Consider the following 25,172-nt stretch of genomic DNA (forward strand, 5'->3'; position numbering starts at 1 on the left):
TCAGGCCAGCAGAAGGAATGGGGGAGCCCAGAGCAGAGGGAGGAGCAGCAGCGGCGGGCTGAGGTCTGGCCTGTGAATGCTGTTTTTGACCATAACCATTCGGATCCATTCGTAGTGCGAGCTAACGTTGGTGTAGACGCCGGGCCGGTTCGGCCTACCGCAGCCCACTCCCCAGCTCACGATTCCAATCTGATACCACACCCCTTTCTTTTCGCAGGCCAAGGGTCCGCCTGAGTCACCCTGGGGAGCAGCATGGGTGAGCCCAGCCTGGGGCAGGGCCGGAGGGGTGGGCAGAGAGGCTGGGAGAGCAGGAGGGGCTGTGGAGCTGGACAGACTGAATGCAAACCCCCTCCTCCCCCTGGAAGTGACCAAGCCTCAATTTCTGCATCTGCAAAATGGAGCAATAGTCTCTACTCCCCACCAGGGTCAACATGAGGACCAAATGAAGTACAGGGATACAGATTTCTCTCAGGCCTGGGGCTGGGGTGGTGGGATACTAGGGCCCAGGAGCCCTGGTTGGGGATGGAACACTCACAAAGCAAGCATCCTTGTCGCCTTGAGGATCGCCAGCACAAACCATGTCTCCCCAGATGTCATGGCGGAAAGAGGGCAGGGAGAACAGGTGGTTACACATGGTGGTGTTTATGATGCCGACCTCCACTTCCTGGAGGATGTAAGGAGATGGCAGTCCTGCCGAGGAGTTAAGGGGACAGAAAAAGATGGCATCCTGAGCCTCACCTCTGCCATCTGGTTGGGAGGAATGGCACTGGCTATGGGGGAGAGGGGTCCCTGGGGCACCCACAGTGGCTGGGACACTGCCTTTGATCCCTCTGCTCAAGCCCAGCCCCCAGAACGTCATGGGTGAAGAACAATATCACAGAAGGATCTAATGGATGGGCAGGTGGATACAGCACCTTCCTGAGACTCTGTTTCCCTAACTGTTGCATGCAGATGACAGGCCCTGTCCCAGGCAATGAGGACAGACCTTAACACTCGCAGGGGCGGGGCTAGTGCAGCTGAGATGGTTTAGGATTAATTCAGTCCCACAGTAGCACCCAAGTGCCTGAGCAGGTGGAACCACCCTGGGCCTCTCTCGGTGCATTTGGACATTCCCGGGGCCGGAGCCCACAGCTCTACGATGCGCTCCTGCAGTACCCCTAGGATGCGGTGCAGTCATGCCCAGTTCTCAAGTAAGGAAAGATTCCGGGGCAGAAATGCCCTCCCCTGACCCCAGCACAGTTCCCAGAGTAGTGACAGAGCCTATGTGAACCCAGGTCTGTCCAATTCCTAAATCTGGGCCCAAATCACCTCCTTATCCCGCAGAGAACGGTGACCACAATTACACCAAAAGCTGATGTGTAAGTAGAGCTTCCAGTCTGCTTGGCACTCTGCTAAACGCTCATATATGGACACTTTCAAGACTTGGAACCACCATCTCAGGTGGGAACTATTATTACCCCATTTTATAGATGAGGAAGCTGAGTTAGATGAAGTGCCTTGCCCAAAGTTTCCCAGCCAGCACACAGTACATCTGGTTGGGGATGAGGAGGTGGGGCTCAAGAAGTCACCTGTGAGAATGAGGGTTGAGCAGGGAGCTGGATGTGACCACCAGTCAGCTGAGGTGGGAAGGGCACAGAGTCTGCCTGGCTGGGCCCCTCAGCTCACACCCATTCAGCTCTTTGGGTCCAGGGAGTCTGCACAGAAGCCCTTTCTCTAGCCCCTCCCAGGGAAGGGAAAGGATGGGCTGTGTCTCCTGTGGACTCCTCTATCCCCCCTGCCAATTCCAGATGTGTGACATCGGGGACACATTCCCCTCTCTGGGCCCACGCTCTGGCTTCTCCATTGACCCATGGGGCCTTGGGCAATTTCCTTGTCTCTCCAAGCTTCCTCATCTGTAAAGTAGGTATAAAAATGTTTCCAGCCTTATTTGTAGGTAGGCTCCTGAAGGAAGAGAGTCCCTGGAGCCCAGAACAGGGCCAAGTATACACAGTGCACAAAAGGAGCTTTATCTGTTATGATCGCTGTGGTTAAGGGTGATGAAGGAGTGGGCTGGGCCAGGGAGTGGAGTGAAGGGCAGTCTAATTGGTGGGGCTAGAGTTTCAAAGGATTCTTGGTGAGACAGAAGTGGGTGAGAGCTCCCGCAAGCCCAAGGACTCCTGCAGAGATTTAGCAGAGAGCTGAGGCTGGAGTGAAGCTTGAAAATGCAAGGAGAGACAATGAGATGGATGTAGAAGAATGGGGGAGGATGCAGAGTGGGAAGACTGAATGGCTGGGGGAGGGGAGAATGCTTGAATAAATAATCCCTGAGGCCTTTCTGACCCTGTGGGCTGGGGGTGCAGGCCTGGGCTAGCTGGCCTCCCTCTCAACTCTGCTTCTGGCTCACAGTCTCCGGAAGGGCTGGGGAGCTGAGTGTGGGTCCAGGAAGGCCTACTCTGTTAGCGAGGAGCAGGAGTGGAAAGCAAGCGTGGAGAGAATGCCAAAGAAGAGGCACAGCCCAGGTGAGGACCACTGAGGTCGGTGCAGCTAAAACAAGTGGCCAGTGGCATGGCCCCCTTCCCCACCAGACCCGTCTGCCCCTGCCTCACCTTGATCTTCTTTGATGTCCCCCCAGCCGGTCACCCAGCAGTCAGTCCGGTTCTCGAACTCGTAGTTGTTGGCCAGGACACAGATGGGCTGGATGTACTTATTGTAGTTGACAGAGGTGGACAGCTTCAACAGGGCAATGTCAGACGAGGAACCCCCCATGTATCCGTGGCTCAAAAAAATCTGCTCCACCTGGTAACGGTTGTAATAGGCCTGTAGGTTCCAAATGGATGGCATGGCGGATAGCTCACCAAACTGGGCTGTCCATTCGTAGGGATCATTGTTCCTGGTTGGAGAAAGAGAGCAGTCAGGAGTTCTCAGAGGGACTATGGGACACCTGAGTGCCCTGGGGCTGCTCCCTGAAGGGAAAGGGCCAGGGCTGCTGCGGGGCTCCCCCCGGACCATTAGCAGGTCTTTCTACCCACCAGAGTCCAGGGCAGAAATGGTGAGGGCCCAGAGAGCCTCCAGCAAAGTCCCACGACCTGGGGACTTGGGGGAGGGCTGGAAGTGGGGGAAGGAGGGTGCCTCTTCTGCCAGCTCACCAGGCCAGGTACTCAACCACCTGGCACCTCCCAGAGCCCTCCTCAGAAAGGAGGCGCCACAGCAGACTGGACTCAAAACAGCTTCCATGGTGACCATCCCCACAGGCCAGGCTCTGTGTCCAGCACTGACTCACCTCCCCTCACTCCTCCCAACCCGGGGCTCACCTCCGCTGGGAGGTGGGATGAGGAAGGTGGAGGCAGGTGGTGCCATTTGGGGAGAAGTGAAAGAAAGAAAAGAAAAGAAAAGAACAAGACACACAAATGTGCATGGGAATGTTCTGGAAGAACATTCTGGAAGAAACTGCACAGGGTTTCCTCCAGGAGCACCAACGGGGACCTTGTGGGTGTAATCGGCTGCAGCCCGGCCTGGGGCTCACCAGCACACCCGGGACGCATCCAGTGCGATGTGCGGGCAGATCCCCGGGTGCAGACCCAGAGCCCAGGGTCAGCGGGCCGCCCGCCCCCAGACTCACTTTTCGAAGCAGTGCGCGGCCGAGAGCACCCAGCGGCGGTTGAGCAGGCTCCCTCCGCAGTGGTGGCTGCCCCAGAGGCGCAGGCTGGCCTGCCACGGCCAGCGCCCCAGCTCCGTGTCCTTTCCACCCACTATGCGTGTCGGGATGCTCCGTTGGCCGCAAGGCCCTGGGATGGACAGACGGACACGGGGCTGAGCTGCAGAAGGCGGGTCCACCTCGCCCACCCTCAGCCACCGGGGTGCGCGAAGGGAAGGGACTCCCTGGGGAACCGCGTGTCCTGGGGTCGCGCAGCAGAGGAAGACAGGGACGCTGGGGACCCGCCCCACGTGGGCCGCAGGTGCCCGCCCCTCCCTCAGGGGCCCATCAGTTACATGTGAGCAACGACGAGTTCTGGAAACCTGAGGCGGGGGAGAGAGGAGAAGATGAGGCGCCCTTCAAGCTCCGGTCCAGGTGCCCTGAACAGAGAAGCGCGCCTCCTGGAGGCCTTACCTGGAAGCAGCAGTTCCTCATCCTGCAACGCTGGGTGGGGAAAGTGGGGGTAAGAGAGAAGGTGAGCTCCCTTCGGTCTCCACGCGCCCCGTCCTCCCCCATCACCCCTAGTTGCGCCGGCAGCCCCCGCCTGAGCTCACCCTGCCTCCCGACTTCGATCTGCACCAACAGCTGCGCCAGCAGCAGCGCCCCGACCCGCGCGTCCATGGCCTCTTCTCTCGCCGCTTAGCGCCCCCTCTTCTTCCGCCTGCTCCGGTGCTGGGCTGGGGCGCCCCCTGGGGGAGAGGGAGCCACGGGAACCCTGGCCCTCGCCTTACCCCAGGTTGACCTCTCTGGTTCAAGGGCTGTTGGCGAACGTGGGACCTCACATGCCCCAGCTTTGAGCTTCTGCTGGGGCTGGGTCCCCTAGCTACATATCAGGAACCAGAGCACCCAAACAATCCCTGTAACGCTGGGGTCCTGGCTACCCCCCTCTGCTGCCCTCTTTTCTACCCACTCCTTCCTTCAGGAAGGACCAAGGACCTGGCTCACAGACAGGACTCCCATGACAGCAGTTGCCTAGTCCTCCCTGAGTGCCGATAGAGGCCGAACTCTGTTGAGGTGAGCCAGGAGGAGAATATCCCTCACAAACATTTCTTGGGGAAATGATGGTCTTGGGTCTGGTCCCTCCCTGAGCTGGCCTCAGGCTAGTCCCCGCCAGGCCAGGCTGCCCCCTAGCGGCAGGTCCCAGCCCTTTGTATCACCCTCCTGAAGATTAAACCTTGAAAGTTGTAACCAACTTTCATGAACTTTCTTGCCCCAGATCCAGAGGGGGAAGGAAATTCCCAGAGAAAGGAAGAGAGAGACACCACTAGGTTCACCCAAGGCCCTGGAGATTGGTGACTCTACAGATGGGGCCTGGGAGGGCTGTGCCTGCTGGGTGCCCCTCTGTGTGTCCTGAACACTATCAGGGGCGTGGTGAGGTTCATGGAGTGAACAGTCCCCCAGCGTTGGATTCTGGGGGGGTGGGGGGGGGGGTCCCTCCAGGCAGTAAGCCAGTGTGGACTTGCAGGAGTATCCCCGGGGAGCCCTGGGTCTCCAGCCCAGCCTGGCAGCACCCTCAGCAGGGCCTGGGTGGTGAGTACCATGGGAATTAACTGCTCAAGGCTGGAGCAGGCAGAGCCAGAGACCTTGCCTGGTGGAGAAGAGAGGGTTCTCAGATGGTGTCCTTGACCCAGGGCACCTTGGGGGAGATTTGGGGGAGATGCGAGGTGCTCAGTGACTATGGAAACTTCTCTAGAGAGTGAAGCTGACCTGTTACCACACCTTGATTTCACACACTGCAGAAGTGCCAGGGGCATGGGCTTTGGCTGCTGGACTCAGGGACAGACTAGGTCCCTGGGTGGGACAGAGGATTAAGTTTTCCCCTAAGATGGTCCCCCTCTGTGGCCTTTGGCACTGCAGCACTTGTGCCTGACCCACCCCCTGTGAGCTCCCTGGATCAGGGATAAGTGTGGCTTCTTGCATGAGACACAGTGCCAGCTACCACCTCCTGGTGCTGTAGGGAGGGGCCAGGAACTCCTCCTCCACCGCAACCGGAAGGATCACTTAAGCCACAGGTTCTGCGCAAATCCTCCAGGCAGCCCCCCTCCCTTGAGGGCCTCTTCCTCCAGCTCTCTCCTCCCCATGACCACCTGCCTGTCCCCTCCTCTTACTGTCCTTTCCTAGTGAACACCAAGCTTGCTCCAGCCTTGGGGTGGCCTCTCCGTGCGGACTCCTCTCCTAGGTGGTCACACAATGGGCTTCTTCTCTCCACTCAGGTCTCAGCACTAATGTCACCTCCTCAGCAAGGCATTGCCTGCCCCTGCCCATCTAAAGCAAACCCCATATGCCCCCACTGACTGTCTTTCTCACTGACCTGTTGCATTTTCTTCCTAGAACTTAGCAATTTCCAACAGGATCTTGTTTGGTCATTTGTGTGTGTAGCTGTCAGCTGCCTGCAAGGGCTGTGTGTGACACACCTGGTGAATGTTTGTGGAACTGAAGGGGTGATGGAGGACAAAAGGAAGGGAGGCACCGGGAGGGAAAATGAAGGAGAAAAAGGAAGGATGCAGGGATGCTGTTGGCAGAGCATCCCTGGAGAGGATGGGAAGGGGAAGGGACTCTGGCTCAGGAGATTCCAGTGGTCACCATCAGAGAGGCAGCTGCTGGTCTCCTGGCCCAGGAGGAAGACTGTAGGTGGCATCAGGAAGAGGACAGTGGCAAGGAGTGTCCCTGAGCATGGACTTCACCAGGTTGCCCCTCGATACCCCTTGGTGACTGTCAGCTCTTTGGAATCAAGAGGCAGGGTCTGCAAGTCTCGGGAAAGCCCTCAGAGGTCACCAGGGCCCCCCAGGTAGATGAGGGGCTAGCATGTCCTCCTCTCCCTCCCTCATCCACACTGTCACAGCTGGCTGCCACTCCACTGGATCCCCGCAGGAAAAGCTTCCTGGGGACGGTGGGCAACAGCAGTTGGAGTTCACATCCATGGGGGAGGGGTCATCCAGGTAAGGGTAGAGGGAGGGGGTCTCACTCCTCCCCGGTATGTCCCAGCTGATTCCCGAGCATGGCATCCTGGCTCGCATGTTGGATACAGGAGTGTATGGAGCCTGGTGTGCGTGGTGACCGCAGTGATGTCCCTGGTGCTCAGCCTGCAGCTGTATTCCACTTGCTGGATGATCCTGGAGACCAAGCTCAGGCTCCTTTCCTGCAGGGTCGGCCATGAACTCAGCAGCACGCTCTAACATCCAGTCTAGGGATGGCCCTCCACAGCTACAGCCCCCATCCTCCTTGCATGGCTGCTTCTCACCGAGCTGCCCCTCAGCCCAACTAGGTCCAGGGACCTGGGGGTGCCTCCCAGGCTGGCTGGCCATCAGGATATGACCCTGGAGACAGACAGCGGTGACAGGGACATGTGTGTCCAGAGAAAGCTCGAGGGAGGGGTGCCCAGGTTCAGGTGAGCTATGTAGCAGGGACGGGGCTTCATGGAGAAAGCTCTGGAAAGTGACAGGTGAGCTGCAGGGGGTGAAGTGTCCTTGGCGTACTGACCAGGGGAATTAGGAGCAAAATCCCAAGCAGATGGGATACACAGCACAGTAGGAGACCTCTAGTCTCTAAATCACTGTGTATTTCCCAGTAGGGGCTCAGAGGAGCGCTTCTGTGTGGCTAATAAGGTTCTTGGCTTTGTTTTTGATGGAAAAAAAATCTGACATGAAGCAGCACGAAGAGGTGATGTGAGATAAAGCGTGCTTTACTTGTAAGAGCCAACAAGGGAAGACGAGGTCAACCCAGCTTAGAAGTGACCCACTCCTCAGGAAAATTGGTTCAAAGGATCCAAGTGTTTGTTTTTCTGGAAAGAAAAGAGATTTCTGGCCCAAAAGGAAAAGCTTCAGGGATAGGGATATGGTCACAGTTTGCTTAAGCACATTTGCAGGAATTTCACGTTTGATAAGATTTATAGGATATTTGAAAGGGGGACAATTTCCAGGAACATTTTTTTTTCTTTTTGAATTGACGATTGTATTTAAAACAGTGTTGCCATCCTCTGCCCTGGGGGCCCACCAGAGGTGCTGGCTCACCCCACAGATGTCCTTCTGGTCCTGAAGGATGTTGGGCTCCTGGCTGGGGATGCTGGTGTACTTGTGGTATAGATGTCCCAAGTCTGGACATCAGTAAGGGGCAGATGGAGCACCTTCAGGGTGAAGGGTGGAGGGATTCTTGGGAAGCAGAGAGAAGAGCTCAGAGGGGAGGCGGTCACCTCCTGGCTCTCAGCCTGCTGGTCCCTACTCGCCCACATTCAGGTGGACTGACAGCAAGAAGCCATTTCTGCATGTGGCTCCCCTACTTCCCAAGGAACAAGGCCCTGAGTTTGTGCTCACCAAGCCCGGAGGAACATGCCAAGGCAGCTTGGGGTGGGGTGGACAGGGTATAGCTCAGTGGTAGAGCGCTTGCTTAGAATGAGCGTGGTCATGGGTTCAATCCACGGTACCTACATCAAAAAAAAAAAAAAAAAAAAAAAAAAGCTAGGAAGACCTGTTCCCTTCCTCCCACTGGCAGAGCACACAGAGGTGTGGAGGCACCATGGGACTCGGCTGCCCTCCCAGTGCCAGGGCGGTGGGTAGGGATGGACACAGAGTGGGGTGTGGGGCAAGAACCAGGACCTGGTTTCAGGGCCCCTCTCTGGCTGTGGACTAGTCAGTGGTCCAGCCAATGACCCTACTCTTCTTGGCTCTCCAAAGCACAGCTCAAAAGCGAGTCAAATAGTGCCCCTCAAAAATCCACATCCGCCTGGAACCTCACAATGTGACCTTCTGTGGAAACAGGGGCTTTGCAGATGTGATTAGTTAAGATGATGTCATAATGGATTACAGTGAGAGTATCCTTATGAGAGACAGAAAGGGAGAAGACACAAGAGAGACACATGGGGAAGACTATGTGAAAGGGCGGAGATCACAGTGATACAGCCACCAGCCAAGGAACATTGAGCATTGCCAGGAGCCACCAGAAGCTGGAAGAGGCAGGAAGGATCCTCCCCTGAAGCCTTCAGAGGGAGCACGGCCCTCCTAACATCTTGGTGTCAGACTTGTAGCCTCTTGCACCGTGAGAGTGTACATTTCTGTTGTTTTAAGCCACCCAGTTTGTGGTCATTTGTTCCGGCAGCCCCCAGAGACAAATATGAGGTGATATTACAAACATGATGATGATGACAATGATATAGTTGCTGACATATGTTAAGAGCTCACTCTTGCCCAGCCCCGTCGGGAGTATGGGAAATGCACATTCCATGTAACCCACATTAACCCCATGAGGCTGGACCTTGAGATTTCCACTTGGCGGAGGAGGAAACCATGACCTGGTTAAGATGGTGGAGGTCACCCAGCCAGGTCTGAGACCTAGCAGCCAGGCTCTGGACCCACCCTGTGATGACAGGGGTAATATGCAAATACTCTAAGTGCATTATTGGTACAGGCACTGGCCCATCAGAATTGTCTGGACCCCAGACTGGACCAGCATCCCAGAGCCCTCTGCTGGGCTTGGCATTAATCCTTTGGTCATAGGAAGGACAGACTGGGAGCCTGAGGGACGGTGTGGGGTGGCAGGCTGCTGCTGAGCTGGCATGGCAGTGTTTCAGTGGCTCCCCCTGCTGTGGCCGTACCAGTGTTTGCAGACTCCACGTCTGTCCTGTATGAGGGTGGTGGCAGATGCAGCTGGCCCTACAGAGGGTCAGGACTGGCCCCCACTGGGTCACCCCCTCACCTACCCTGCCAGCTCTGGGCGTCCTTACCTAGACCTGTTCTGATATTCCCCCAGCTGGTGGCCCAGTACCAGGTGTGGTGATCCAGAGGGTCTCTGGGTTTGGAAAGGCAGACTGGAAGAATGAGGTCGCTGAAAGTGACAAGTAAGGCCAGCTGCAGCAGGGCGATGTCCCCAGTGCCCCGCTCTTCCAAAAAGCTCAGGTGGGTGATGAACTGGACCGGGGCTCGGAGTCCCTGGGGCTTGTTGGCCTGGGAGTAGGAGGAGACGGAGCCCAGCAGCATGAAGTAGGCAGGCAGCAGCTGGTCCCTGGGGGTGGGAGGTCAGGGGTGGTGAAGGCTGTGCCAAGATCCCATGGGCAGGGCCTAAGGATGATCTTGGCTCATAGGTCCTAACATTACAAATCGCCTTTTTTTGAGCTGAGCCCCTGCCAGCAATGACAAGCACCCTGTTTAATCCTCGAGGCAACCCTGCAAGGCACCCATTACTTGCTCTGTTCAGTGGGCATGAAACAGGCTTGGGAGGTGATGCCATCTGTCCAAAGTCCTCCCAGCTAGTGAGCAGTGGACTTGAGGCTTGGGTTCCCAAAGAACGTTCTGATGTGGGAGCTTTAGGTTTTGGGGAAATGAATTATTTCTTGGGAGGTGGACAATGGGAGGTCCAGGGCTGGGTCTGTCTCCCCAACACTCTCCCGTGTGCCCAGCCAGGGGACTGAAGGTGGAGCCGCTGAAGGAGACACGGGATTCTCAACCTGCAAATCTGATCACAAATGGCAGGCACCCTATGCCCAGCATCCCTGCCTGGCCTGCATCTGTGGCCCCAGCCCTCTGGATCAGGGGCCTTACAGAGGTTGTATGAGCAAGAAAGGAGAGCTGCCCAGCCTTTGGCTTGGCAGGGAGAAGGAATGTGGGAGGCTTTTCCGATTCCTAAGTTTCTTCCACTTCTCAGAAAGTACCCATCTGTCTCGATGCCCCTGCATCAACCTAGTGTCTGGGCAGCTCCCCCTCGAGGAGCTGTTTACCCTTGGAGGGCACGTTGGGTCTCAGAGCAGCCGCAAATGTTTGACTTAGGTCAAAAATTATGCTCAGTGAATACTCCAATACTCTATTATTGCTTTTTTCCCCTACCTGATCTCTTGATTTCTGAGAAAAAAAAATGTGGATCTATTAGTTTCTCGAGTATGTAGGACATTTTTTGCTTTAGATCATACAAAACTCTGTTGTTGGTGCAGAAAGGCTAATGCCTCTTACATCTTTTTAGCGGCTTGTAACTTTTATCAATGTAAAATACCCCTGTATCTCATTCTTAAGACTGTGAGCCTTGGGTTCTTTTATCTGAGGTTATCTGATATGTGATCATCCACAGCCACTTTCATCTTTTTGCAATTTTCCCACATATATTCATCAATCAAAAAGAAATAAAAAGAAGGTATTTAACAGCAAGGTGCTACTATATAGCACAGGGAAATATATACAATACCTTGTAATAGCCTGTAATGAAAAGAATATGAAAAGGAATATATACACATGTATAACTGAATCACTACGTTGTACACCAGAAATTAACACAACATTGTAAACTGACTATACTACAATTAAAAAAAAAAAAGAGCACGGGTGGTGATAGCTTAGTGGTAGAGTGCATGGTTAACACGCACGAGGTTTTAGGTTCAATCCCCAGTACCTCCATTTAAAAAATAAACAAATCTATTTTTTTTAAAGGAAAGAAGTGGGGAGGGTATAGCTCAGGTGGTAGAGTGTATGCTGAGCATACACAGGGTCCTATGTTCAATCCCCAGTACCTCCATTTAAAAAATAAACAAATCTATTTTTTTTTAAAGGAAAGAAGTGGGGAGGGTATAGCTCAGGTGGTAGAGTGTATGCTGAGCATACACAGGGTCCTACGTTCAATCCCCAGTACCTCCTCTAAAAATAAACAAGTAAACCTAATTACCTCCCCCCCCAAAAAAATTCAATAAATAAAATTTTTAAAAATTTTTTAAAATAAAAAAAAATTTTAAAAAGAAAAGAAGACATTTAGAAAGAAATTACAAATGTTAAATTTCTTAACCTCCTTATGCTTGATCCCTACTGCAATATACTTGCTGGAATCCTTGGAAAATAGTAAATTCCTTCCACTAACAGTATTATGGATTTTTGTGATTGCCAAAGAAACAGAAGTTTCATATGATTCACTGATACCTTATGGGGATAAAGGCACATCCGGCCTGCTTGAGAGTTTGTTGTTGTATGGTCCCAGAAATCATGTTTGAGAAGTCCTAGATTATCAGAATTATGTACGAGCCCACACATTTCTCAGTAAATCTGATTAGAAGACATCCCGACAGTCCTTATCATCGCTGTCATCAAATGCTCCTTAGAACACCCAGCAAAGCATTTGGCACGATTCTCTTTTCCAAATGTGCTCATCACATCCTGTGAGCATGTTTCTGCCTATGTTAGGAATGTACAGGGGGTAGGAGATGCGTCTTTCTCTTCTGACTCACGTAAGCTAGGAGAACTCCCCGTGCTGGAGACAGGTACCTGGCCGACAGGTACGTGCCTTTCTAAGGATCTGCTAATGGGGATTCCGTAGCCTGGCCTGGTCTTCATCTTTTCTCAACCTCTTGTTTTATTTTATGTAAAACCTTTTTTATTATGGGAAATGGATAAGACAAGAACCAACCTTGAATATTGTTCCACATTTCTACATTTTTCTCTTATGGAATCTACCCCTTTTAAACGTTTGTTCTTTTTTTTTTTTTTTTTTTTTTTGCAGGGGTTGGGGGGAATTAGGTTTATTTATTTATTTATTTTAGAGGAGGTACTGGGGATTGAACCCAGGACCTCATGCATGCATGAGCTTTACCACTTAAGCTATACCCTCCCCCTTGCTCCAAATTCTGACCACGCTTCCCTATTTTATCAAGTGCGCCAATTCATTTTTTTTTTATCTATATCCATGTTATTATTCTGCCTTTTGGCTAAAATGTTTTACCTCAGCAATAGTTTGAATTTCCAAACACTTTCTTGTTCTCCAATTGGTCTTCCAAAGTATAGTCCTTTTTGTTTGTTTGTTTTTGTATTTTTTTTCTTGGTTCTCACTTTATAGTCTAATTCTTATTTAAAGCTTATAAACAGCTTTTATTTAATACTTATAAACAGGAAACCAGTTAGAATTTTCCTGGTGGTCTGCTGTTCCATGTATTATCTCAGTTTTCTCTGGAGTCAATTCAGTTTATTCAAACAGATCCTTCTGGTGCACATGCAGGTTTTCTGCAAACATTTCTTCATCCTTGGTTGTTGCAAAGTAAAAGGTTAAATGAACAGGCCTAGGATGTTCAAAGCCTTCACAGTCCAGGAAAGGACTGGCCCTTGACTGTCTCCTAGGAAATAACCTCTGAGCCCTTGAAAAGTCCTGCCTGAAGACTGTCTTTGTAGACCTGGATTTTTGGGCCACTCCAGATAGTTAGTTGATGTTAATGATGTGATATACGGCAGGGCGTTGGGCCACACGTATCAGCTGGACCTCTGGAGGGGCTGAGAACTAACGTCAGTTACATAGGCACGCCATGCCTAGGCGATGAAATCTCCAAACTCCAGACACCAAGGCTCAGGTGAGCTTCCTTGATTGGCAGACCTTCATGAGTGTTGTCACACGTGGTTGCTGGAAAAATTAAGCACTGTCCCCCTGGCTCCCCTGGGAGAAAGCAGCTGGAAGCTTGCATCTGATCTCCCCCAGACTCTCCTCTGCACCTTTTACATTTCACTGATGTTATTCATTCGCTGTAAGGAAACATAACCATGAACACAACAGCTTTTCTGAGTTCTGTGAATCCTAATGAATCATTGACTCTGAGGGTGATCTTGTGGACCCCAGTTTGTTGTCTGTTCACGTCTATGACTAAGAGCCACCTTGGTGACTTTGGTACCCTGCAGCATTGCCTGCCAGGAAGGGAAGCTGCCTGTAGGCTCTATGGAGTTAGGTGGGGCTTGTTCCCCAGGCAGCAGGCAGACACAGAGGCTAAAAGTCCTCCAGATGATCAAAATCAGGCCTGCCTTTATGATGTGGGTCCTATGAAGGATCATAACTTTAACAGCAAGTGACACAGTGCTAGACCTCCAATCAGCACTTGGTGAGGACTTGTTAAACATTTGCTGTCATGGGAGTCCTGTCTGTGAGCCAGGTCCTTGGTCCTTCCTGAAGGAAGGAGTGGGTAGAAAAGAGGGCAGCAGAGGGGGGTAGCCAGGACCCCAGCGTTACAGGGATTGTTTGGGTGCTCTGGTTCCTGATATGTAGCTAGGGGACCCAGCCCCAGCAGAAGCTCAAAGCTGGGGCATGTGAGGTCCCACGTTCGCCAACAGCCCTTGAACCAGAGAGGTCAACCTGGGGTAAGGCGAGGGCCAGGGTTCCCGTGGCTCCCTCTCCCCCAGGGGGCGCCCCAGCCCAGCACCGGAGCAGGCGGAAGAAGAGGGGGCGCTAAGCGGCGAGAGAAGAGGCCATGGACGCGCGGGTTGGGGCGCTGCTGCTGGCGCAGCTGTTGGTGCAGATCGAAGTCGGGAGGCAGGGTGAGCTCAGGCGGGGGCTGCCGGCGCAACTAGGGGTGATGGGGGAGGACGGGGCGCGTGGAGACCGAAGGGAGCTCACCTTCTCTCTTACCCCCACTTTCCCCACCCAGCGTTGCAGGATGAGGAACTGCTGCTTCCAGGTAAGGCCTCCAGGAGGCGCGCTTCTCTGTTCAGGGCACCTGGACCGGAGCTTGAAGGGCGCCTCATCTTCTCCTCTCTCCCCCGCCTCAGGTTTCCAGAACTCGTCGTTGCTCACATGTAACTGATGGGCCCCTGAGGGAGGGGCGGGCACCTGCGGCCCACGTGGGGCGGGTCCCCAGCGTCCCTGTCTTCCTCTGCTGCGCGACCCCAGGACACGCGGTTCCCCAGGGAGTCCCTTCCCTTCGCGCACCCCGGTGGCTGAGGGTGGGCGAGGTGGACCCGCCTTCTGCAGCTCAGCCCCGTGTCCGTCTGTCCATCCCAGGGCCTTGCGGCAAACGGAGCATCCAGCCACGGATAGTGGGTGGAAAGGACGCGGAGCTGGGGCGCTGGCCGTGGCAGGCCAGCCTGCGCCTCTGGGGCAGCCACCACTGCGGAGGGAGCCTGCTCAACCGCCGCTGGGTGCTCTCGGCCGCGCACTGCTTCCGAAAGTGAGTTTGGGGGCGGGCGGCCCGCTGACCGGGGTCTGCACCCGGGGATCTGCCCGCACATCGCACTGGATGCGGCCCGGGTGTGCTGGTGAGCCCCAGGCCGGGCTGCAGCCGATTACACCCACAAGGTCCCCGTTGGTGCTCCTGGAGGAAACCCTGTGCAGTTTCTTCCAGAATGTTCTTCCAGAACATTCCCATGCACATTTGTGTGTCTTGTTCTTTTCTTTCTTTCTTTCACTTCTCCCCAAATGGCACCACCAGCCTCCACCTTCCTCATCCCACCTCCCAGTGGAGGTGAGCCCCGGGTTGGGAGGAGTGAGGGGAGGTGAGTCAGTGCTGGACACAGAGCCTGGCCTGTGGGGATGGTCACCATGGAAGCTGTTTTGAGTCCAGTCTGCTGTGGCGCCTCCTTTCTGAGGAGGGCTCCGGGAGGTGCCAGGTGGTTGAGTACCTGGCCTGGTGAGCTGGCAGAAGAGGCACCCTCCTTCCCCCACTTCCAGCTCTCCCCCAAGTCCCCAGGTCGTGGGACTTTGCTGGAGGCTCTCTGGGCCCTCACCATTTCTGCCCTGGACTCTGGTGGGTAGAAAGACCTGCTAATGGTCCGGGGGGAGCCCCGCAGCAGCCCTGGCCCTTTCCCTTCAGGGAGCAGCCCCAGAGCACTCAGGTGGCCCATTGTCCCTCTGAGGACCCCTGACTGCTCCCCACCCCCACCAGGGACCAGAATCCCTCGAAGTGGACGGTCCAGTTTGGTGTGCTGACTTCCAAGCCATCGTTATGGAACATATGGGCCTACTTCCATCGTTACAGGGTGCGGGATATTATTGTAAACCCTTACTTCAAGGTGTCTTCAGTCAACGACATTGCCCTGCTGAGGCTGGCCACCTCCGTCACCTATAATAAGCACATTCAGCCCATCTGTGTCCTGACCTCCTCCTCCGAGTTCAAGAACCGGAATGACTGCTGGGTGACTGGCTGGGGGTACATCAGTGAGAAGAAGAGTGAGGTTGGGGACAGACGGGTGGGGAAGGGGAACATTTTCCTTCACCCCTTGTCCCAGCCATACCAGCTGCAGCTACTTCCACCTTGGTGTGAGCACCTCTGTGCCCCGTCTTCAGCCTGCTCAGCCTTCTCCTCTCACCTGCTTTCCACTCATTCCCGCCTTAAAGAACAGGGCTGTCTGGACCCACACTCAGCACCCGCACCCTTCTGGAGACTGTGAGCCAGTAGCAGAGTTGAGAGGGAGGCCAACTGGCCCAGGCCTGCACCCCCAGCCCGCAGGGGTATGCGAGTTTGGGGGGGTGGACCTGTCCGAAAGGCATCAGGCATCGTTTTTCAAATTGAGATATAATTCCCAAACCATAAAATTCATCCTTTTAAAGCATGCAATTTGGTGTTTTTTTTAAGAAGTAGGCTCCCAGAGTAAGTAGTACAACCATTACCATTATCTAATTACAGAAGCTTTTCATCATTTCAAAATGATATCCCATGCTTCCTAGCCATTACTCCCAACTCCCCGGTGTCCTAGGGTCGTAGCCCCTGGCAACCACTAACCTACTCTCTGTCTCTATGGATTTACCTACTCTGGACACTTCATATAAATGCGACCATACAATATGCGGTCTTTGGTGCCTAGCTTCTCTCCCTCAGCACATCTTCAAGTTTCATTCCTGTTTTAGCATTTGTCTGTACTTTGTTCCTTTTTTTTTTTTTTAGCTTTAATTCCTGTAACATTAAATGAATCATTTTGAAGTATATAATTCAACGGCATTTAGTACATTCACAGTGTATAACCATCAATTCTGTCAATTTCCAAAACATTCTCATCACTCACAGTAGAAATCCCATAACCAATAAGCAGTCACTCCCCATTGCCCTCTCCCTCTAGCCCTTAACAGCCACCAAGCAGCTTTTTGTCTCTGTGGATACCTCTTCGGGATATTTCATGTAATGGAGTCGTACACTATGTCCCCTTTTGGGTTTGGCTTCTTGTCACTTAGCATAATGTTTTCAAGATTCATCCATGTTATAGCATGTATCAAAACTTTATTCCTTTTCATGGCTGGATAATAGTCCATGGTGTGATTGGACCACAGTTTGTTTCTCCATTCATCCATCGATGTCATTTGTGTTGTTTCTCTTTTGAGTATTGTGAAAAGAGCTCCCACGAGCATTACTATCCACATTTTGGCTTGAATACCTCTTTTCAGTTCTTTTGTTTATATAGGAGGGCAATCCTGGATCACATGGTAATTCTATGTTTAACTTTTTGAGGAGCCGACAAACAATGTTCCACAGCAGCTGCTCCATTTTACATTCCCATCAACAACAAGGATTATAATTTCTGTCCGTTCTCCTCAACATTTGTTATTTCCCAGTTTTTTTACTTTGGCCATCCTAGTGGGTGTGAAGTGTTATCTCGCTGTGGTTTTGATTTGCATTTCTCTAATGACTAGTGATGTTGAGCATCATTTCATGTGCTTGTTGGCCATTTGTACATCTTTCTTGGAGAAATGCCTATTTAAGTCCTTTACCCATTTTTATATTAAGTCGTCTTTGTTGTTGAGTTGTAATAATTCTTAATATATTCTGGATACTAGACCCTTTTGAGATACATGATTTGCAAATATTTTCTTCTATTCTGTGGGCTTCTTTCTTCCTTCCTTCCTTCCTTTCTTTCCTTCTTTTCTTTCTTTCTTTCTTTCTTTCTTTCTTTCTTTCTTTCTTTCTTTCTTTCTTTCTTTCTTTTTCTTTCTTTCTTTCTCTTTCCTTCTCTCCTTTCCTTCCTTCCTTTCTTTCCTTCTCTCCTTCTTTCCTTCTTTCTTTCTTTCTTCCTTTCTTCCTTCTTTCCTTCCTTCCTTCCTTCTTTCCTTCTTTCTCTCCTTCTTTCTCTCTTTCTCTCTCTCTCCCTTTCTCTCTTTCTCTCTCTTTCTTCTTTCTTTCTTCTTCCTTTCTTCCTTTCTTTCTTTCTTTCTTTCTCTTCCTTTCCCTTTCTTTTTCTTTTCTTCCCTTCCTTCCTTCCTTCCTTCCTTCCTTCCTTCCTTCCTTCCTTCCTTCCTTCCTTCCTTCCTTTCCTTTCCTTTCTTTTCACTGGATCTCACCCCATGGATTTAATTAGTCCAGGATGTGGCATGTACATTGGAGTATTTTAAAGCTTCCCAGGTGATTCTAATATGTAGCTCAAAGTAAGACCAGCTGGTCTGAATGGGGTTCATGATGGGTAGAGAGCCAAGTGATGCCATGAAGGAGATGATAATCTCCAGGAAAAGGACAAAGAGCTACAAGTTTCAAAGTTGAAATAAAGACCTAGCAGAAGTTCTGTGGAATAGGTAGGCTTTAGTGTCAAAAAGTTGTGCGTTTTGAATGCTCTTACTTAACTCTTCAGTTTCCTCTAAATAGAGATCATAGCTCCTTTCTCTCAAGGTTGCTCCATGTTGTCAGTCCCTGGGGAAGAGCACTTCAGATGCAGGACTGAGCCAAGGCTCATGGACCACATCTGTTTTCACTTTCATGAGAGTGTCTGTTGATGCACACAATATTTTAATTTTGATGAAGTTCAGATTATTTTTGTTGTTGTTGCTTTTGATGTCATATTTAAGAAACCATTACCAAATTCAAGGTCATGAAGATTTACCCTCATGTTTTCTTAAAGAGTTTTATGATTTTAGCTCTTACATGTATGTCTTTGATCCATCTTGAGTTGATCTTTGTTTATGGTGTGACGTAGGGGTCCAACTTCATTTTGTACATTTGGATATATAGTTATCCCAACACCATTTGTTGAAGAGACTGTTCTCTTCTCCATTGGATTGTCTTGGCACCCTTGTCAAAAATCAATTGCCCAAAGAAGAATGGGTTTATGTTCTAGACTCACAATTCTATTCCATTGGTCTGTATGTTTATCCTTATGCCAGGAACTCATTTTTGATTCCTGTAGCTTCAAAGTATGTTTTGAAATTGGGAAGTGTGGGTCCTCCAACTTTGTTCTACTTTTTCAAATACTGCTTTTTTATTTGGGATCTCTTGATACTCTGTAAAGATTTTAGTATCAGCTTGTCAATTTCTGCTAAAAAGGCTGTTGGAATTTGGATAGGGATGGCATTGACTCTGTAGATTGCTTGAGAGAGTATTGTCATCTAAATAATATTAAGTCTCCAATCCATAAACATGGAATATGTTTCCATTTATTTAGGTCTTCTTTAATTTCTTTCAGCAATATTTTGTAGTTTTCTGTGTACAGGTCTTTCATCTCCTAATTATATCTTTTTTTTAATTGAAGTATATTCAGTTGACAATGTTGTGTCAATTTTTGGTGTACAACATAATGTTTCAGTCATACATATACACATGTATATTCCTTGTTGTATTCTTTTTCATTATAGGTTATTCTTTTTTTCATATGTTCTTTTTCATTATATTAGTATTCCTATATTAATACTTTTTTATTATAGTTTATATAAGATATTGAATATAGTTCCCTGTGTTATACAGTAGAAACTTGTTTATTTATTTTATATATACTAGTTATGATGAAAGAGTATTGGATTTTGTCAGATGCTTTTCCTGCACCAGTGAGGATGACCATGTGGTTTTCTTCCTTCATTCTGTTAATGTAGTATGTAGTATGTTATATTAAATGATTTTCATATGTTGAACCCCCCTTGCACTCATCAGATAAACCTCACTCAGTCAGGGTGTAGAACTCTTTTAATGTGCTGCTGGATTCAATTTGCTAGTATTTTGTTGAGGATTTTTGCATATGTATTCATAAAGGATGTTGGACTGTAGTTTCATTTTTTGTGTGATGTCCTTGTCTGGGCTTTGATGTCACAGTGATGCCAGCCACATGGAATGAGTTAGGAAGTATTCCTTCCTCTTCTGTTTTTGGAAAGAGTTCAAGAAGGATTGGTGGTACTTTCTTCATATGTTTGATAGAATTCACTACTTAAAGCCATCTAGCCCAAGGCTTTTCTTCATTGGGAGATTTCTTATTACTGATTCAATCTCTCTACTTATGTGTCTGTTCAGATTTTCTGTTTCTACTTGAGTCTACTTTGGTATTTTTTGTGTTTCTAGGAATTTGTCTATTTCCTCTAGGTTGTCTGATTTGTTGGCATATAATTGTTCATAGTACTCACTTATAGTCCTTAATTTTTCTATAAAGTTACTAATAATGTCCCCACTTTCCTTGTCAATTTTGTTGATCTTTCAAAGAACCAGCTTTTGCTTTTGTTGATTTTCTCTATTATTTTTCTGTTCTCTAGTTTGATTTTTTTCCCCATTCCTCTCTTTATTATTTCCTTCCTTACTCTACCTTTGGGGTTAGTTTGCTCTTCTTTTTTAGTTCCCTAAGTTAGATGATTGATTTGAGATTTTTCTTCTGTATTAACATAGGCATTTCCAGCTATAAATTTCCTTGTGAGGATTGCTTTTGCTGCATCCCATAAGTTTTAGAATAGTATGTTTTTATTTCCATTCATCTCAAAATACTTCCCAGTTTTCCTTGTGATTTCTTCTTTGTTCCATTGGTTAAGAGTATGTTCTTTCATTTCCACATATTTGTGAATTTTTCAGTTTTCCTTCTGTTACTGATTTCTAACATCAGTCCACTGTTTTCTATGATGTCAGTCTTGTCTAATTTATTGCAGCTTATTTTGTGGCCCGATATATCATCTACCTTGGAGAATGTCTCACATCCACTTGAGAGGAATGTGTATTCTGCTCTTGTTTAGGTGGATTGTTCTGTATGTGTCTGTTAGGTCTAGTTGATGTACAGTGTTGTTCAAGTCCTCTGTTTTCTTACTGATCTTCTCTCTGGTTGTTCTGTTATTAAAAGTGGGTTATTGAAGTCTCCAACTGTTATTGTAGAACTATTTCTCCCACCAGTTACATCAATTTTGCTTCATATATATTGGGGCTTGGTTGTTAGATTTGTAGATATTTATCATTATTATATCTTCTTGATGACTTGACACTGATCAATGTGTAATGTCCTTCTTTGACTCCTGTAACATGTTTTGACTGAAAATCTATTTTGTCTGACATTTGTATAGCAAACTCAGCTCTTTTTTGGTTACTATTTGCATGGAATCCCTTTTTCCAACTTTACACTTTCAACCTATGTGTACCTTTGGATCTAAAATTATTGTCTTGTAGACAGCATTAGTTGGATTCTTGTTTTTAATCCACTCTGCCAGTCTCTGCCTTTTCATTGGAGTGTTCAGTCCACTTGCATTAAAATTAATTACTGGTAAGGAAGGATTTACTGCTACCATCATTCCATTTTTTTCTGTATCTCGTCAATAGAAGACACAGATATATCTACAGCTCATATCATGTATCTATATACCTATGTCATATGTTTTTTGTTTCTTATTTCCTTGTTTTATGTTTAATTGATTTTTATTAGTGTACTGTATTGGTTTCCTTCTCATTTCCTGCTCTGTATATTTTTCAGTTATTTTCTCAGTCATTGCCTTGGAGATTACAGTTAATAACTTAAACATATAACAATCCATTTTGAATTAATGCCAACTTAAGTTCAGTAGCATACAAAAATTCTGTTACTATACAACTCTGTTCTTCTCCTTTAAGTTGTTATTGTCACAATTTACATCTTTATATATTGTGTGACCATTAACAGAGATTTATAATTATTGTTTTATGCATTTGTCTTTTAAATCATATAGGGAAAAAAAGTTATGAACCAAAACTGCAATAATACTGGCTTTTCCATTTACCTGTATGGTTACTTTTACCAGTATTCTTTATTTCTTCCTCTGGGTTTAAGTTACTGGCCACTGTCCTTTCATTTCGGACTGAAAGGATCCTGCTTCCATTTCTTGTAGGGCAGGCCTACCAGTGATGAACCCTGTCAGTATTTCATTATCTTGGAATGTCTTAATCTCGCCTTCATTTTTTTGAAGGGTAGTTTTGCCTGATAGAAAATTCTTGATTGATTGTTTTATTCTTTTAGCACTTTATATGTCACACTGCCTCTTCTCCAGGCTGTCTGAAAAGAAACTGGCTGTTCATCTTGTTAAAGATCCCTTATCCTTGATGTATAGCTTCCCTCTTGCTCTTTACAAGATCCTCCCTTTGTCTTTGCCTTTTGATATTTTTTAACACCTTTATTGTGGTATGGTTCCTGTACAGTAAGCTCACATATTTCAACTGTACAATTTGATGACTTCTGATAGATGTACACACCATTGAAACCACTACTGCAATCAAGATAGCTAACATTTCCATCACTCCCCAAGAGGTGCAATTTTCGAATTCCCAATTTAGCCCTTCCCACCCCCTTTACCCTCTGGTCGCCATAAGTTTGTTCTGTGTATCTAAGTCTGTTTCTGTTTTGTAAATAAGTTTATTTGTGTCAGTTTTGTTTTTGTTTTTGTTTTTGTTTTTGTTTTTGTTTTTGTTTTTTTTTAGATTCCACATATTAGTGATCTCACATGGTATTTTTCTTTCTCTTTCTGGCTTACTTTACTTAGAATGATGTTCTCCAGGTCCATCCATGTTGCTACAAATGGCATTATTTTATTCCATTCTTTTTATGGCTGAATAATGTTTCATTGCATATATATATACCACATTTTCTTTTTCCAGTCATCTGTCGATGGACATTTGGGTTGTTTGCATGTCTTGGCTATTATAAATAGTGCTGCTATGAACATTGGGGTGCATGTGTCTTTTTGAGTTATAATTTTTCTCCAGATGTATGCCCAGGAGTGGGATTGCTAGATCATGTGGTAAGTCTATTTTTAGTTTTTTAAGGAACCTCCATACATTCTCCATGATGGCTGCACCAATTTACATTCCCACCAACAGTGTAGAAGGGTTCCTTTTTCTCCACACCCTCTCCAGCATTTATCATTTGTAGACTTTTTGATGATGGCCATTCTCACTGGTGGGGGGTGATAATCTCATTGTAGTTTTGATTTACATTTCTCTAATAATTAGTGATGTTGAGCATCTTTTCATGTGCTTATTGACCATCTTTATGTGTTCTTTGGAGAGATGTCTATTTAGGTCTTCTGCCCATATTTTGATTGGGTTGCTTTTTTCTTGATATTAAGGTCTATGAGCTGTTTGTATATTTTGGAAGTTTGTCCCTTTTCAGTCACATCATTTGCAAATATTTTCTCCCATTCTGTAGGTTGTCTTTTCATTTTGTTGATAGTATCCTTAGCTGTGCAAAAGCCCTTTGATATTTTGATGAAAATGTATCTTGGTGTGGATCTCATTGTGTTTATCTTACTTGGAGTTTGTCCAGCTTTTTGAGTAGGTAGATTCGTATCTTTCATTGAATTGGGAAATATCAGCCTGCAGCTATAGTATATTAATTATAAACAAGCTCAGCTGCACCAGCCCCTCCCCCAGTGTATGTTTCAGCCAAGTTCTCTCCCCATTGGTTCAGTTAGGGCCTGTCATCTGCCTGCTACAGATGGGGAAACTGAGCCTCAGGGAGGAGCTATAACTGCCTGTCCATCCATTGGGTCCTTCTGTGATATCGTTCATCACCCATGATGTGTTGGGGGCTGGCTTGAGCAGAGGAATCAAGGGCAGTGTCCCAGCCCCCAGCCACTGTGGATGCCCCAGGGACCCTTCTCCCCTTCATAACCCCCTTTCCCCAGATGGCAGAAGAGAGGCTAAGGTTGTTGTCTTTCTCTCTCCCACCCTCAACCTCTGGCAGGTCTACCACATCCCCACAGTCTCCAGGAAGTACAGGTCTCTGTCATAAACAAATCAAGATGCATGTATCTGTTCCATCAGCCTGATGTGCGCAGTGACGGCGAGGATGACGTGATTTGTGCTGGCTTTGAGGATGGCAAAAGGGATGCCTGCAAAGTGAGTGCCCCTGCCCCAGGGAGGGCCTTACTGAAACCAGGTACCACATCTCCCAATCATGGGCCTGAGAGCCACCCCAATGACCCACCAATCCACCCTCAGAGTTTATTCCTAAAGAAAACAAGCTTCCAATTTTATATTCATTGTACCTCCTTTGATCCTTATGTGAAATCCAGTGGATAGAGACTATTGCCCCACTTTGCAGGTGCAGAAACTGAGGTTTTTTTGCTGCCAGGGGGTGGAGTGGGATTTGCACCCAGTCTGCCCAGCTCCACAGCCTCTCCTGCTCTCCAGACTCTCCACTGGTCCCCTCCTAGCCCACCCCAGGTCTTGCTCACCCACACTGCTCCCCAGGGTGACTCAGGCGGACCCTTGGTCTGTGAAAAGAAGGACCTGTGGATTCAGATTGGAATCGTGAGCTGGGGAGTGGGCTGTGGTAGGCCCAACCGGCCCGGCGTCTACACCAACGTCAGTAATCACTTCAACTGGATCCAGATGGTGACAGCGCGCAGCACACCCAGGCCACAGCCCTCTCAGTTGCTGCTGCCTCTTGCTCTGCTCTGGGCTCCCCGACTCCTGTAGCTGGCCTGTGCACACCTGAGCCCGTGCGGGTGCAGTAGTTACTGCAGCGCTGGGCACATTCAACCAGGACTAGGGGCACCCTTGTGGCAGGACTGCCTGCTGGACGAGGCTCTGGTCCCCTTCTGTCTCCTTTGTAATAAACATATGTGCATGTTCAAGTCGATGCCTTGCAGAGCTTTCTGTGGACCCAGGTGGCTTCCTGGACACCCTCATGGTCACCCAGGTCCCGTCCACCTCAAGATCACTCCTTAACTCCTAAGTCATTGTCCACCCATCTGCGCTGTATAGGTCTGGGTTGCAAACAACAGAACCCTCTCAGGTTAGCTCAATCAGAAAGATCATTTATGGAAGGACAGTAGCAGCACCAGGGTCCCTGGGGACTAGGGAGGCTGGAGTGGGGGTGCTGTGAGGAAACACCCCAGCACTCCTAGCGCTCCTGCCCTGTTCCCCATCACACAGACGCAGACGCTCCTGGTCTTGCCACGGTCCCCCAAAGGCTGACCTGGGACCAGGACGAGGGTGCAGGTAGTTTATTTGGGAGGTGATGCCAAGAAGCCCGAGGGAAGAGTGGGCAAACCGAGGCAAGGAGGGACGAAACCAGTGAGACCCAGATGTGGAGGTTACCCTTGTGGGTACCTGAGGTGCAGTCTGGCTGGGGGCCCCTGAGAAACCGCGGGGACGCGCCTCAGCATCGCCTGAGGACAATGACCGCGTCTCTCCTGATTCCCTGAGGTTGAGGGTTGTCCTGGGGGCGTGAGGGCTCTAAGCTCCACAAGGTTGCCTGGGTGGAAGGGGCAGCATCCAGAGTGTCCGTCCCCTCTTCCAAGTTGGGGTCCCAGAACCCAGCCTCAGCACAGCCAAGGGACCAGGCCTGTGGGGCTGACTCGGGCACCTCGGAACTATCCAGGCAGCTCTGCGTTTTCACCAGGTTCACGAGCACTGTGAGTGCAGGGGCTCTGTTGGGTCTAGATCTGCCCTCGCTCCCCGCCCCACTGTGGAGAGGTTGGGAGGGAGTCTTGGGAGTGGTGCCCCCCTCACCTCTGTGCCTCCCAACCCCAAGAGCAGCCCAGGCTGCTGGACACCCCGCTTGGACTTCATGCCCCTGGGCAGCCCTGTGAGGCTGGAGCTTCCCTTCCCCCTAGTCATAGTGAGGAAACTGAGGCTCAGGGAGGTGACAAGGTCACT

General features: G+C 49.2%; 2 protein-coding genes across 2 annotated transcripts; one reads left to right on the forward strand and one right to left on the reverse strand.

Annotated features, from left to right (window-relative positions):
* LOC105099771 (testisin) lies at positions 1-12,931 on the reverse strand. The gene is made up of 9 exons (XM_064478770.1): positions 12,927-12,931; positions 9,390-9,667; positions 7,684-7,766; positions 4,228-4,362; positions 4,088-4,117; positions 3,599-3,996; positions 2,586-2,869; positions 536-690; positions 1-240 (listed from the first exon to the last, which is right to left on the reverse strand). The coding sequence occupies exons 1-9, from the start codon at positions 12,929-12,931 to the stop codon at positions 1-3; spliced, it is 1,608 nt and encodes a 535-aa protein (XP_064334840.1).
* Positions 12,932-13,826: 895 nt separating this feature from the next.
* Positions 13,827-24,131, forward strand: PRSS41 (serine protease 41). Its single transcript, XM_031447466.2, has 7 exons — positions 13,827-13,926; positions 14,037-14,066; positions 14,158-14,184; positions 14,390-14,555; positions 15,270-15,553; positions 23,251-23,405; positions 23,760-24,131. Exons 1-7 carry the CDS (start codon positions 13,860-13,862, stop codon positions 23,985-23,987), a joined length of 957 nt encoding a protein of 318 aa, XP_031303326.2. The 5' UTR covers positions 13,827-13,859; the 3' UTR covers positions 23,988-24,131.
* Positions 24,132-25,172: the final 1,041 nt, after the last annotated feature.

This window comes from Camelus dromedarius, chromosome 24, assembly GCF_036321535.1.
Source record: "Camelus dromedarius isolate mCamDro1 chromosome 24, mCamDro1.pat, whole genome shotgun sequence".
NCBI lineage: Eukaryota > Metazoa > Chordata > Mammalia > Artiodactyla > Camelidae > Camelus > Camelus dromedarius.